We start from the raw sequence: 15716 nt of genomic DNA on the forward strand, positions 1-15716 counted from the left end.
AGTGTTTCGTGGGGGGAAAAAGGCACATTTCAGATTGAATTATCCAACTATAATGACAGTTCACAGACGCATTTCCAGGGTAGGAGATGTATTTGCTATTTAGAGCAGAGGCAGCCTTGAGCAGTATCATGGAAGCAAGATGAAACGGTTCCTGTTGGTGTTTCATCTGGATCGTGGTAGTGAGCGATCCGTGGATGCGCGGTGTGTTCCATCAAGCCTGTTTGCGTTGGTCCAGCGGTCTCAGGTCCAGCAGGCCGATGGACCCCCTCTGGGAGAACAAACACGCCATGCAGAGTGGAGGCAAGGGAAATGGCTTCTTCACAGCCCTGCGCGCACACACACACACGCGATGTTCTCCTTTTATCGCTGTGAGGACCAGAGGGAGAGAGCACAACGGCAGGGGGACTCGCGGGCTCAGCCTCTTCCCTTGTCCTATTCAGACAAATGTAAAACAACTTATCATGAGCCAGTGTGACCCATTCATCGCTGAGCCAGGACTGTCTGTTCCAGATCCCGCGGCTTCTCCGAACAGCACACAGCCCATAATTAACTCCCTCTGAATGTGATGACGACACAGAACCACGGAACATCAAAGAGAGCGCTGAGAGCTCTCCCAGGAGTTCAGTCATATTATGGAAGTGGGTCTCTCTTTCACAGGCTTGTTAAATCATTGTTGTGTTGTGACTTCCCATCTGGCGGAATCAAACTTTACAATAGTGACAGTATTAAATTAAAAGGGCAATAAAGGATCCTTTTTACAACTGGCTGCTTTTATGTGATTGGTAGGCACTTTCATTACACGTTACACTAGTGACTTCACTAGCCCCACAAGCTCCACTTGTGCTCAACCAAGTAGTTTCTTTCTTTGACGACAAGGGTTTTCACCTGGGTGTCACCAACGCGACGCACATCAATTCATGTCTCAACAGATGCAATCACGCAGCATTCAAATTTACAGAGCTACAATACGACCACTGAATCGATACGGTACACATCTATCCATACAACGTACACAACAACCAGAGTGTCTCACCGGGTGAATGCCTGGGGCTGACCCCTGTTCACAGCAGCCCTCCCACACAGCGCAACCACGTTCAACAAATGAGCGATTGGCTGCTCCCCAGGCTAACAGCAGGCCAGGTCGTCGGACAGCGGCGAGGAAGGGGAAAGGCCACCTCCAGTAATCGATAGCCTATAGAGTAGTAGAGCGTTACCGCTGCAGGGCCTGGAGATAACCACAGACTCTGAAATAGCCATGCGCCGTAATGAAGATCATCAAGAGTGTGAATTATTAATGCGTGAAATGGAGCTACTGAATCAGATCTGATATCAAATCAGAGCCCGGAGCCGCGAGCCCCACACCACCGCTCCGCATCGCCATGGGAACAATACCGGCAGGATGTCAAAGTGTGGTCAGAGATTTACACCTCCAAATGACCTTCTGACCCCACGCCCACCCCCAGTTAACCTCGACCCCTATAGAGAGAGAGAGGAGAGAAAGAGGGAGAAAGAGAGAGAAGTAGAGAGAGGGAGAGGGAGCGCGATGGAGAGAGAGAGAGGGAGAGAGAGAGGGAGAGAGAGAGGGGGAGAAAGGGAGAGAGAGAGAGGGAGAGAGAGAGAGGGAGAGAGAGAGGGGGAGAGAGGGAGAGAGAGAGAGGGAGAGAGGGAGAGAGGGAGAGAGAGAGAGGGAGAGAGAGAGGGGGAGAGAGGTAGAGAACGAGAGAGGTAGAGAGAGTAACTCTGGACAGCAGTGTACTGCAGGCAGTAAACACGCCTTCATTCAGCAACTCCAATCAGCTACAAAATGTCCGTCGTACGTTTAATGAGCAGCAGATTAATTCAGTTGTTTTTTGCCTTTTTGATGAGGTTATCCATGTTCTTCCCTCAGGTGGTAATACATATCATCACATGCCATTTCAAGTTCCCTTGCTTGGTGCTTCTGGATAATCAATTTGGTCCACTGCGGGCACATCAGAGCAAATTACCCTGACAACAAGCTGCTAGCTGCAGTGTCCCTGTTGGCCTGGTTCTCCATGCTCCACATACACTCCCCGCTAGCAGCCGTATACACACTGGTGCGACTGCCACAGCACAGACTTGGCTGTCAACAGCCCCTGACAGGCAGACTGACACTACACAGACTGACTCAGTCTGCTGCCATCAGAGCACTAGGCACTGATGAATGACACCAGCGGCAGGAAGTCTAAAGACGGGAGGATCCAGAGTGAGAGAGAGAGAGAGAGCAGAGAGAGAGAGACAGAGAGAGAAGGAGAGAGTGAGACAGAGAGAGAGGGTTAGATTGGGGACTGTTTTCACTCCCTTATGCTCAGTCATTCAATGAGTGCAAATTCACACCGAAGTGTCCCAATACACTTTACTTTTCAAATTACGCAACTAGGGATGTTAACAGTTAATCGACTATCGATTAATTGCCGATAAGAATTTACTTGAGTAAGATTTGGTTACTCAATTAATTACTTGTTAATGGAATGGAACTTTTTATTTTTGGAACGAACGTTATCAACGGGAGTTGCGTGAAATGTAATCATGATTTAAGTTCTGACTGCACATGAGGGCGCCACGCCATGTAGTGAAGGCTAATTGGGATGCTGGGAAATTTCAACGACACAGCGGAAGAAAGACACAAATGAAGCGAGCAAAGCGCAGTCCAGCACGGGACGTTTTTATCAATTAATCGACTATTGTTTGTTAAAGGAAAATGCTCGTTTTTGACAACCTGGACCTTATTTACGACATATTATAAGAAGTTTGACTCACCCAGATCACTTTTGTGTTGTTCGGAGGCCTGTAGAAGAAATTTAAAATCCAGCGCGAGCCAGTATATCCATGTAATGGCGGCGCACGGGGCATAGGGAATGCAGTTTCTCAAAATCCATTTTCGGCCGCTAAACGGTTGTTTTCATCAATCACATTGCATGAATCGACAGTTGATATTCCTCTACGCGAGCCATTCTTTCGGTTTTCAAATACGTGGTCTGTAGCCTCTGTAATATGATCTTTACAAGCCTCTCCCCCACTTGCTCCAGCACGCATGCGCACAGGCCAGCGCGCAGCCTGCTATTCTCCGGCTCACATTCTCTGCGCTACGATCGTAGTTGGTGCCGAGAATATTGTCGTCGTCATTCGTCAGCAACAATCCGATCGTAGCGCAGAGAATGTGAGGGAGCATAGCCAGTGTAAAGATCATATTACAGAGGCTACAGACCACGTATTTGAAAACCGAAAGAATGGCTCGCGTAGAGGAATATCAACTGTCGATTCATGCAATCTGATTGATGAAAACAACCGTTTAGCGGCCGAAAATGGATTTTGAGAAACTGCATTCCCTTTGCCCCGTGCGCCGCCATTACATGGATATACTGGCTCGCGCTGGATTTTAAATTTCTTCTACAGGCCTCCGAACAACACAAAAGTGATCTGGGTGAGTCAAACTTCTTATAATATGTCGTAAATAAGGTCCAGGTTGTCAAAAACGAGCATTTTCCTTTAAGGTTAATAGTTATCGATTAATGAAATTCCTTGAAATTTGCAACCCTATATGCAACAATAAACAAAATAGCATGCATGTATACTAGGGATGGGCACGAGTACTCGAGTACTCGAGTACTCGTTGTTGATGTCAGTACTCGAGTAACCATGGCGAGTAATTGTTTCACTATGAAAAAAAAAAAGCTTAGTTATACATGCACCTGCGCACTGTGCTTTTGGCTACCTGTGTGAGGCTACCCACATCAGTCGCAACATGTCTGCTGCTCGTAAAAGTACAGTCTGGAAATACTTTGATAAAGAAGGGAAAAACTGTGCAGTGAAAAATCTGCAATGTGAAACTTGCTTATCATAAGCAAACCAGCTCAATGCTCAACCACATGCGGTTAAAGCACAACGAAACAATGAATTAGACGACTGGACAACAACCCCGAATCACATCATTTGCTAGCCCGGCTAGCTCACGACGATGCGACGCCAAACGAACGGAAAAGATAAGTTAAAGAACACAGTATGTCCGCTGTGACGTTTGTTCTTTAATAAATGCAAATGCAATATATGCAAATTCGCTATAACGAAATACGTCAGGATAATTTCTAAAGAGTCGTGCACGTTTACTTAATCGGGCACATCGCCTACTGTAGGCCTACATCGATGGCCACGGACCTCCCGGATTTATTTTTACGGTAGGCTACAGAACAGCGAGTACTCGAGTACTCGTTCATTATGAATATAGAGTACTCGAGTATTACAATAACTGAAATGCCCATCCCTAATGTATACCTCAATGTACAAGGTAAAAACAATATAAAAAATTAGGATCATAAAATCTGAAATTCGAAATCAGAATTCCAGACGTGCTAGGGTAGTGCATACTAATTGGAAAATAAATAATATGTTTTTAGCCATTTTAAACATGTCAACAGACCTACAGTAGCATCTCTAACTGTACGGGACAGCTGGTTCCAAAGGTAGAGAGCATGGTAGAAAAAGGCCCTACTGCCAGCTGATCTTTTGTGTATTCTAGGGACAATGTAAGGGACAATAAGGTCTGAAAGGTATGATGGAGCTTGCCCATGTAGAGAATTATAGGTTAACAGAAGGACTTTGAAATCTGATCTGGCTTGAATAGGAAGCCAGTGAAGGGACTTAACTTAATAAACTGTCAAATGTTCTAGTTCAGGCGAGGTTCAGTGATTCTGGCAGCAGTATTTTGGACAAGTTGTAACTTTTTGATAGTGTAGATGCGTAAGCCAGAAAATAGGGTATTTGCAGTAGTAAAGTCTAGATGAAACGTGCATGTAGGCATGTATCAGAGTTTCAGCATCCGCCATAGTGAGCATGGAATGGATCCTGGATGTTACGCAGGTTAAAAAAAATAAATAAATTGGGGGGTGATTTATTTGATGTGAGCTTGAAGGAGAGAGTTGAGTCGAAGAAGACGCTTAGGTTTTTAACAGGAGAGCTTTGAGTAATCAAGCAATCCTCAAAGTTAAGAATAAGGTCTGCATGGAGAGGCAGTTGTGCTTTAGGGCCAACAACAAGCAGTTAAATTTTATTAGGATTAAGTTTTAAGACGTTATGTGACATTTAGTTTGGGACCGCTAGTAAGCAAGATTCTAGGCTTGTAATTTGAAAACTGTCATTGGGAGTGAGTGTTATGTAGATTTGTATATCATCTGCATAACAGTGAAATTGAGTACCATAGCTGCAGAGAATATTACCAAGAGGCAACATATACAGAGAAAAAAGCAGAGGCCCAAGTACGTAGCCTTGCGGAACACCAAAATTAACGTTAGAGAGTTTTTGTGGCATCTGGGTCGGACCTAAACTCATCGTCCAACCCAAAGTAACCAACCTGGGTGTGAAAATCGAAGCTGAGTTGAAGCTGGATAAACAGATACAGTAAACTGTAGTAAAAGTCAGCTTTTTCCAACTGAGACAACTGTCTAAGGTCAAGCCTTTTCTTTCTTTTAAGGATTTTGAGTGTCATTCATGCTTTTATATCTACTCAACTGAACTACTGCCATGTATGTATGTATGTATGTATGTATGTATGTATGTATGTATGTATGTATGTATGTATGTATGTATGTATGTATGTATGTATGTATGTATGTATGTATGTATGTTTGTTTGTTTGTTTGTTTGTTTGTATGTATGTATGTATGTATGTATGCATGCATGCATGTATGTTTGTATGTATGTATGTATGTATGTATGTATGTATGTATGTATGTATGTATGTATGTATGTATGTATGTATGTATGTATGTATGTATGTATGTATGTATGTATTAGTCAGGCCTCAGTGTCACGCTTACAGTTTGTACTAAATGCTGCTGCTCGGCTCCTGACAGGAACACATAAGCGAGAGCACATTACTCCTGTTCTGGCCTCCCGCCATTGAGTGCACTTTAGGATTCATTTAAAGATTTTAATGTTTGCCTTTAAAGGCTTGAATGGGTTGGCTCCTTCCTACTCTCTGACCTCCTTCACCGATATGTCCCTCTTCGGTCTGCTGACCAGTCATTTCTAAGTGTCCTCAAATGTAGACTAAAGCACAGAGGGGACTGAGCCTTTGCTGTAGTAGCCCCCAAACTCTGGAACGAGTTGCCCCCCCATGTTAGGTTGGCCCCTACCCTGCCGGTGTTTAAATCCCGCCTTAAAACACATTATTTCTCACTGGCGTTTTAATACCAAGTTTTGAGCCACATGTTTTTCACATATTGTCTTATTGTTCTTTCTTATGTGTCCTGTATTTGCTACTGTGTTTCTGTTTTTAAATGTGCTCTATAAATAAAGTTGGATTAGATTGGATTTGTGTGAGACAGTGGGTTCTATTTGATACAGTAAGTATGAAGTTAACCAGGATAGTGCAGTCTTGGATGCCAGGCTTGATAAACGGTTTAACAGGATAGTGCGGTCGACTACATCAAATGCTGCGCTAAGATCTAGTAGAATAAGGATAGAGGATAGTTAGGGTGGTTTGGGGACTATGAAGCAACCTAAAACCAGATTGATAGGTGTCAGATAAGGTAGTCAGTGAGTTGTTGAAGACAATTCTTTCCAGGATTTAAGAGATGAATGGAGATATGAATGTATGGAGATAGGTCTGAAGTTATCTAGGACATCAGGATCGAGGTTAGCTTTCTTGAGCAGAGGTTTAATAACAGCGGATTTGAATGAGGAGGGCACACCACCAGAGGAGAGAGAGAGGTGTTGGTAATATTGAGAAGGTTGGGGCCAAGTATAGGTAGAAGTTCCTTAACTAATTTAGCAGGGAGAGGGTCAGATAGGCAGGTTGTAGATTTAGCAGAAAGCACCAGATCGGAGAGGATGTCCAAGGAGACAGTCTCAAACTAGGCAAGAATGGCAGTAGTCTCCACCATACTGAGTGAATGACCAGCGGAGGGGTCAGCGGTCTCAGTAGGTAAAGAAATGCTATTCTCATCTCTGGTAATATTAATTTTATTATTAAAGAAGTGAAGGAACTCAGAAGAGGTAAATGGAGAGCTCACTGTAGGAGGGGGTTTTCGGGAAAGTTTGGCTACTGTATCAAACAGAAACCTTGGCAGTGGAAAGCATGCATTTGTAGATCGATAGCCAGGCGCTCCATGCTATCCCTGAGAGCTCAAGTTTGGATGAGTGCCACTTGCGTTCCAGCTTTCTACACACCAATTTTTGTGCACGAGTTTCATTGGTATACCAGGGTGACGGTTTCTTCAGCTGCCAAGTCTTTGTGCGTAAGGGGGCAAAAGAGTCGAGGGAGTCAAGTAGGATAGAGTTAAAGTTCTCTTTGAATTCGTCGAGGGAATCTATTTGATCTGGAAGAGATGCAAGAGCCCTAGGTAGGAGATCAGTGAGTTTAGCAGTTGTGTAAGTATCTGTACGGCGGGTGGTATAAGTATCAGTTGGGGATGAGTACGATGGGGGGCAGGACAATTTGGAACTTAATGAGATACTGATCTGATAATGCTGGTGGAAAAGGCAGAACACATAAATCTGAAACAGTAACTCCACCAGTGAGCACCACATCAAGAGTATTGCCGTTATGATGGGTTTGTTCATGAACCAACGGAGCAAAGCCAAGAGTATCAATTAGGCACATAAATGCTTTGCTAAGTGGATCAATTTTAGAATTTAGGTGAATATTGAAATCCCCTATGATTAGGTTGTTATCCGCACGGGTTACAAGAGCAGAAAGGAAATTGGAAAATTCATCCAGGAAAGAAGAATAGCGGCTCGGAGGGCGATAGATAATAATTATGTAGAAAGGGAAAGTAGGAGAATGGTTGGAGCTTGAGGGATAAGGGCTCATAGTGAGTATCTCACAGGATGAGAGTTTAACTTTTAGATCAGCTGAGATGTCCACCATCTTTTTTTGATGTCCAAGCAGCATGGGAGTTGGTAAAGTTGGCAGGGGATGTTTTAATTAAAGGAAGAACATCATTGGGCTTCAACCCCGGTTTACATAGACCCATGATGTCAATATTATGTTCTAAGATTAAATGATTAACCAGGATGTTCACAAGTGACCTAATGTTAATGAATCCCAAGTTGTAAACAGTGCTGCTAGTGACACTGGGATGCAGTGGGCGTAGGTTTAATTTCAATTATATTACAGCATGTTCTAGGAGGCAGCAAAGGAGCATGGGAGGAGGGTCGGTGTGATCTAGTGTTAGATAAAACAGAAATGAGATGGACAGGAGGAGGAAGAGGAATGTCAGGGGAGTGAAGGGCTGTAATCTGAGTTTTAAACAGAACCCAGGCGGGAAATGAACAGGACTGTCATCTGGACCAGGGTCATGCTGACACCTGCGTCAGTCTGATTCTAATTCCAGCTCAGTCCAGAAGTCGGACCATTTGTCACCCACTGGGGACACCCACTTGACTTTCACTGATAGTTCAAGATTCAACGGTCTTTCTTGGGGCCTGGAACCAGGAATACAAAACAAGTCTGGGACTTAACACAATGGCAGACAATGTTTGGCGTTCTCAAAATATTCTGCTGAGTATTTCACTGGGGGGATTTAAATATAGCACAGTGAGCACGATTAATACTTGGGAGGGTTCATGGTCAGGCAGTTCTCCTGCGGAGGTAAATTAGTGTGGTTGCGTTGTCCCACTTAGACCAATAGCAGCACAATCAGCAGAATAAGCACAGCCAGAGGTCCAAGGGCTCCCCATCAGTCACTGCAGATAAAGGCAAACAGAGTCATTCAAGGCCATGGAGCCAGAGCCGTTGTTCTGTCTGTGTCAAGCTACGGCTTGTGTGGAACTAAAGTTAGCCAGACTCATGCTTCTACTGTAAATTTTCTGTGCTGTGTGCTTTTGTGTGAGAAAGAAAGAGGGAGAAGAGGCAGGAGAGAGATAGAGACGGTGCCTGGGAGAGAGGTCACGCTTAAAAAGAAACCATTAAAAAAAGTCTTTCTCCAGGGTATACTTCTGTTATTACCGCGTTGCCTCGAGCGTGATTGGCAGGTCCTCGGAGATTGCTCCATTTTCTTTACAGCTACCAGGAAAGAGCCAATCTCCGTCAACAACACTGCTCTGTATCGACTGCTTTACATAACATTGTGACTTCAAGGCCACGAGTTGGGCCGTGCTTCCAAACATCTCCTCTGCTTCACTTTCTGCCAAAGTAATTACCAGAGAGTTTCAACTAACGACATCATTGATAACTCCTTCATTCACATGAATGAGAGAATGACCAAAGTACGATAGTGCCACCATGGAGAGAGATGTGATGCAGGAGACTGTTGGTACATTAACTCCAAATGTTTTGTTTTGTTCTAACATTAAAAAACATGTTTCGAGCCCTCAATGGCTCTTTGTCAAGTTATTATTTTTACCTAAGGAAGAGCAGCTGCACCTGTGAGGGCTCGAAACATTTTTTTTTTATGTTAGAAAACAAATATTTGAAAAAAGGGAGCTACCAACAGTGTCAAGAGTCTTCACTTCAGTTACCTTTTTTGACTCAGCACCTGGAAAAGAGATGTGCGTGTGTATACTTATACACTAAACAATACTAAATATAAGCTAGTTTATCGTCACACATTATCCACTAATGTTTTCACCACAGTTATTCAGCACATTCCAGTTGAATTAAATCAAATGATTCACCAGGCCGGAGGAGATGAAACAGCATCTCACATACGCAATCCCACATTAACCACACACACAGTCCAACAGCCATAAAGATGAATCACAGCAGAAAATGATTACTCAGGAAATAGATGTTAAACAGGGTGAACAAACAAACATACACACGGCCAGAGCCAAGGCTTCCGGACCAGCAAACTACTCCACTATACAGTAGTAACTTTGTGTGCGACTGACTGTGCCTTTGTGTTTTGTTAGAGAGCATTTATTCTGGGGTTTATCACCCTCTAAGTTTTAATGTGGCCCTTTGGAATACATGTTGCTGTGCAAATCATGGTGAAGAGCTCACACTGACCTTAAGAGTCACAGGGCACCATACAACCTTGTGGTAGAAACAGTCCAAGAGCTCAGTTGCAGTCTGATGATGTATATCAAATGACCAGGATCAACGCTGGTTTCATATCATGTCTATGACAATGGGCCTCATCACCAATATCTTCCTAAGTTCTTAAATTTCTCCTTAAGAACGTTTCTAAAGTCCGTCTGATTCACGATGTGTTTGTAAATCGCTGGGTGAGTTTGCACCTTCTTCTCTAATGATGAATCCCTGGGTTTCGGAAATTGAATGTGCCTGGTCATACACCAGAATCAGCATAGTTAAACTCGCCGGCAGGCCCGTATAAGGACATGCAACTACAGGGTCGTGTGCAGATGTCACTTCTCAGAATGAATACCAGTCATCCGCGCCCTCGACTCAACAACTTTTCAATAGCATAATGGTTTAGGTGGGGTTGTGTGTCAGGTGCGTTGGCAAGCTAGAGGACTGTAGGTCGAATCCAGCATGGGCAATCAAAATATTATTTTAATCTAGTCAAGTAGGCTTCCTACTATGAGGAATTTGCCTTGGTGCATAATAGCGAGACAGAACACTGCAAAATCTCAAAGTGATAGAATACTATATACAATAGCCGCCAGTCTACAAAAATGTAGGCTATAAAATATACAGCTGTCAACGCAGCATGCCCAACGAAAATCTAAAGACCGGACTCTGTCATATTTAGCAGCGTCAGTAAAATGCATGGGATGATATTAGCCTAGTGAACGCTGTATCAGGAGAAGGGCACACAGTTGGACAAAGCGCATCGGGGATATTAGGCTATTGGAAAAACGTCAGCACTCTCACTTTGTAAAATAATGAAAACCATAAATTTTAAGATATTATAAATGATATAAATATTATAGTATTGCAATCTATAATGGTATACAACTGTAGATTTGAAGTAAACAAAATCACAAATCATTATAAATGAACATGTCTTTTGCATGAATAGTCCGTAGCCTACAGTACATGCAGTAAGACTGCTCTTCTGTGTTCGTAGATTCTGTTCTTAGTTCCTACATGTGAGAACAATGATGAATGCCAGAATCTTCTTGGAAATGGTGTAAGTGGAGTTTAAGAAGAAATGCTTCCTACAAAATTCTTAACTTCGTTCGTGAATGAGGCACAATGTTCTGCAGTTAATAACACTTAAAGGGCACCGCAGATGCTAAATCTAAATTTTGTAATGTGTTTATCATATACAGTACATGTTGGTCTCTGATGGTCCTACCAATGTGCAAAAGTTGATATTAGGGTTGCAAAGGGGTGGAATATTTCCGGTAAATTTCTGGAAACTTTCCAGAAATTTACCATGGGAAGTTAAGCTTGTGAATTTTGGAAATTTCTTTTTTTTTTCTTTTTTTTTGTGACGTAGATCGAGGAGCATTATCACAGTCCCGCCCAGGTTCCGCCCTAGCGGCCAGGTTTGCTTCCGCTCTGAACTTTTTTCCAGCCGAGTCGAGCGCGTCACATCAGGAATTATGCCGCATCACTGTTCTGTTTTTGGCTGCAAAAATCCACACATATCGCTACATCTTGTCCCAACAAAGAAATTGGCACCCCTCCCCCGCCCCTCCCCCTCAATCTCATTGGTCAACGGGGCTTTCACAGGAATCCATTCAGACAGATGTAATAAGATGCTCAGGGGTGAAATGTGAGGTTTTCTCTGCATAGGACATTAAAATTCACTTTTCTGAGACCCCAGAAACCGATTTTAGGTAGGTAAAAACAGCATAGTAGCTAAACAAACATCATAGCCACTTACTACAAATTAGTATATTGTCCAATTAATCGATTTGTAAGTGGCACATTGCCACTCAGTGTCACCAGCTGTTGGGTAATGAGTGTCTGATTATGCTAATGAGGCAGTCAGATGATTTAACACAAACAATAGTTGCTACGCCGGAGCCACAGAGGTAAAAGAAAATCCCGCTGCAATCTGAGTTATCATGTTGTTTGCTGTCACAACCCATTTCACCTACTCGCTCGCAGAAAATGCTCCAGAAACTACCATTGTGGGGAATATGAATAGGTCGTAGAGCAAGCACAAGTTAGTGAGGTACTAATTTAGGTATATTCATTATTCATCACCGGCTCAGTTACTCTACAGGATTTTGGCATACGTAATTGACTAGGCAGTAGATTATTCAAGTGTTGCAGTACACTCATGATACAGGCCTCGCTTTAATTACCCTCCAAAAACATCCCAAAACAGCTCAAAACAATTCAAGACCAGTCTGCCGTTAGTTTGGGGCTATTCTCAGACTGCGGATGAGTGGACTGAGCAATGGAGCGGGAGCTCATTGCTATTTAATAATGACACACAACGCTATGAGGAGGGCTTGAAACTCCCCATCAACCTTTTGAAGCCTCCGGTGTGTCCCACTGGAGTGCGCACCGTGCGCTCTGATCGCTGCTCATTTTTTGTCGAGCCTCCCTTGCGAGCCACTGTCAGTCTCCAGCCCAGCGTTAGCTGGTGGTTAGTGCCGGCGAGAGGTACGGTATGACACATCAGCATCACACATCCGCAGGGAGACCCACGCTCAGCTCAATGCATTCTGGGAATGTGTAGACTAGAATCAGTCTGGAGGCAAACAATGTTCAGACAGATGAAAACGCTGTGTCATAACCAGAGCTGTCATAACCATAAGCGGAACTGACAGATATGGATGTCAAAGTGAATCTGGTTCATAACTGTAATTCATGTGTAGTAACTGAGTAACCATATCAGTCAAACCTGTGGTGAAATGAGGACAGCCACACATTCAGCTGTCATGGACGCACTGTATGGAGGCCTTACAGTCAAACCAAACAAGAAATTCATAACCGTTTGAGAACCGTGAGGTGTTACTGTACCCAAAGGAAGCAGACTTCCACTTGCGGCAGGGGAAGCCTCTCCTAGCGCCGGAGGACACCAGGCTGCCAGGCGTCCCCGTCACCTCCACGGGAAGAGAGGCGTGTCTCCTGAAGGGGGAGAGAGAACAGTCACCGGACCGCAACCCTGCTGGACACGGTGAAAAGGACATCCCCCCCAGGGCCAGCTGCTGACCATGGAGGACAGGATCATGGCTGACGTGTGTGAGCCTTGAGAGTAATCCCAGGACAAGAGAACCTTTCAGGGATGGATAAATGGTGTCTTTTATCAAATGGTACTTAAAGTCTTAGCTTTTGTCTTTGACATGATGTAATACCAAACCAATCTAGGCTAAGTAGAGATGAGGAAGACGCTAAGGTATCATTGTGAGTGGAAATCACGGAAAAGTAATTTTGACAATAATTGCCAAAGCGAGGAGTAATCCCCTGGGTATTAGGGGATAATATGATCATATATATTATTATGTTAAAATAATTAACAATGTAAACATTTAGAAAAGGCTTTTATCCAAAGCAACTTACAGTATAATGTTTTGAGCTAGTGCCTGGATTAAATCCCTTGCTCAAGGGCACAACGGTAGGCAATGGTTGACCAATGGCCTGGCCCGGTCTTGAACCTGCGACCTTTCGGTCTGTGGTGGGATGCTCTAACCGCTGGTTTATCTACCGCCTGTGTTGGGAAGATCTGCGTGATATACTCCATGTAGTCTGGCGGTTGAGCGCAGCGTTTAGAGACTGACTCATGAGTCTACGCTCCAGACAAAACAGTGTAATAGATTTAACACACTGGCATTTTGTACATTAATGACCCAGGATAACAGTGAAAAGCATCTCTTTCATTATTAATAAGGTTCTACTAGCGATATAATATAATATAATATAATAGCCTATAATATAATATAATATACTGTAATATAATAATATGATATAATATATCATGCATGACAACAGTAGCCCATCATGTAAATAATTGAACAGGTCAGCAATTTAGTGCCGCATGTAAGAGGCGACATACAGTATTATAGCACGTAGCTGGGTATTATATAGAGAATGGGTCATTCATGGGCCACAGCCTAAACATGTTAAGAGTTAAAGCAATGCTCAGTATTTTAGATACTTCGGTTTGACTGATAAGAGGCTAGGATGACATACCACCTCACAGAGAAGGGTCATGTACATGAATCATCCTAAACCTGCCTTGTACAGTACGCACTTTAAAGCTCAGAAGCTCCCAGATAACTCTGTTTTCGAAGAGAAACTGTATAAATCTCAGTGTGACGTGTTAAACATCTCAATACTGAGCACACCTCAGTCCTGTGGAGATGTGGCAAGAGCAGAGAAGAAAAGATCAACTCAAAGACAAAAAATAAATGTTTTCTTCAGAAGAAAGGTCGGATTCTTTGTGGAGTGTGTAAATTCTTTGTGAACACTCTGGTCGGCCAGTAGGCTACAGAAGGGATTTATTTAATATCTCTGCTCCTCTGCTGAGTATCAGTGACATTTCCCTCTATCACTGTAATGAAAGTCCATAAGAGATATACTAGAACATAATATAATCGAATAAATGACAAGGGGCCTCATTTATAAAACTGTGCGTAGAATCCACGTTACTAAGCTTGCTTACTTAAGCAAGTTTGAAAAAATCGGCACAAAAAAAAATCTGATTTATAACACGGTATCACGCCCCACATTGACTGACGCCAGTGCAATGTCAGTTTCCCACTATGAATCACAATCAACCCTAAATTTGGCGCAGGTGAGCGTGTGTCTTGGTCACACCCTAATCCCACGATTGCCTATAAATGGTCAATGAACCGCCCCATTCATCCATTCATAAATAGTAACTGCATGACGGTGAATTCAGTGTGAAATAGAAGCTCTTGAAGCGCAGATTGAAGCAAGACTGGTGTAGTGGCTGAATGGCAAGGCGTCGGTCTTGTAAACTGAAGATCATAAATTCAATCCCGATCAGCGTCTGTGATACAATATTAATTGAAAACTGCATCATTTTAAATGCAGTTGGGTCCACGGTTCACCTTATTATTTATGAGAATGTCATAACATGCAAGTATTGAGTAAATCATTTCACTAAGCTAAATGATTAGCATATCATGTTTGTTTATTATGAGCCAACATAGACCTGTTAGGCCTACGTTTGTTGGTGCTGGTCTTGTAGCCTATATTCCTAATTAAACCCAGCGGTTTGTTGTAATTCTTTGTGATCATTGACACACACATGAACAAACTAATTCCTAAATATTGTTCAATAATTACAGATCCGATTACAGATTCAAATATTCTTCTGGATTACACTACTGTACAACATAACTGAGGGGTTCTTTTGCAAAAACCTACATCTCCGTTTGTAGGCCTATTATCCTAAATCGTGCCAATTAGAGGTGAGGAGAGCAAGGTTTAAAATAGTAGGCCTACATTTATGTCTTGATATATGATACAATGTTAATCAAAAGAGTGACAAGATGCATATTTGCGAAAACATTCTCACGCAATATTGCACAGCAGTCAAACTTCTCAAAACAAGCCGTCTCTGCTTCAGCGTCAGAATTACAGAATTACTTACTTACGACTCCTCATATTCAAGTCGCGCCATATTCAGGGAGCTATATAATATATATAACTGAGAGGTAGGCCTATAAGGGAGAGGTAATGTCAATTTATTTTACACAAGATATAGGGCCTATCAATTTCACAGCTTTTCGAGTTTCATCCTTCTGCCATCGGAGTCGCAGTTTGTCATTTCTCCCGAAATGTAGCCTACTTACGCATGGGTCAGAGTGTGCATGGAGAAGCGCACATTTTCCGACATTCTCACGTCGAGTAAATTTTTTAG

At 43.0% G+C, this 15716-nt stretch overlaps 1 protein-coding gene across 2 annotated transcripts in view; it reads right to left on the reverse strand.

Annotated features, from left to right (window-relative positions):
• The window catches only part of iqsec1a (IQ motif and Sec7 domain ArfGEF 1a), a 108517-nt gene that overhangs the window by 71301 nt on the left and 21500 nt on the right, over nt 1-15716 (reverse strand). For both annotated transcript variants that reach the window (XM_084445518.1, XM_084445521.1), the window contains exon 3: nt 12848-12955. In XM_084445518.1, coding sequence (XP_084301644.1) covers nt 12848-12955 — 108 coding nt within the window. The remainder of the gene's footprint in view (nt 1-12847; nt 12956-15716) is intronic.

Source organism: Borostomias antarcticus (genome assembly GCF_949987555.1).
Source record: "Borostomias antarcticus genome assembly, chromosome: 11".
Lineage (NCBI taxonomy): Eukaryota > Metazoa > Chordata > Actinopteri > Stomiiformes > Stomiidae > Borostomias > Borostomias antarcticus.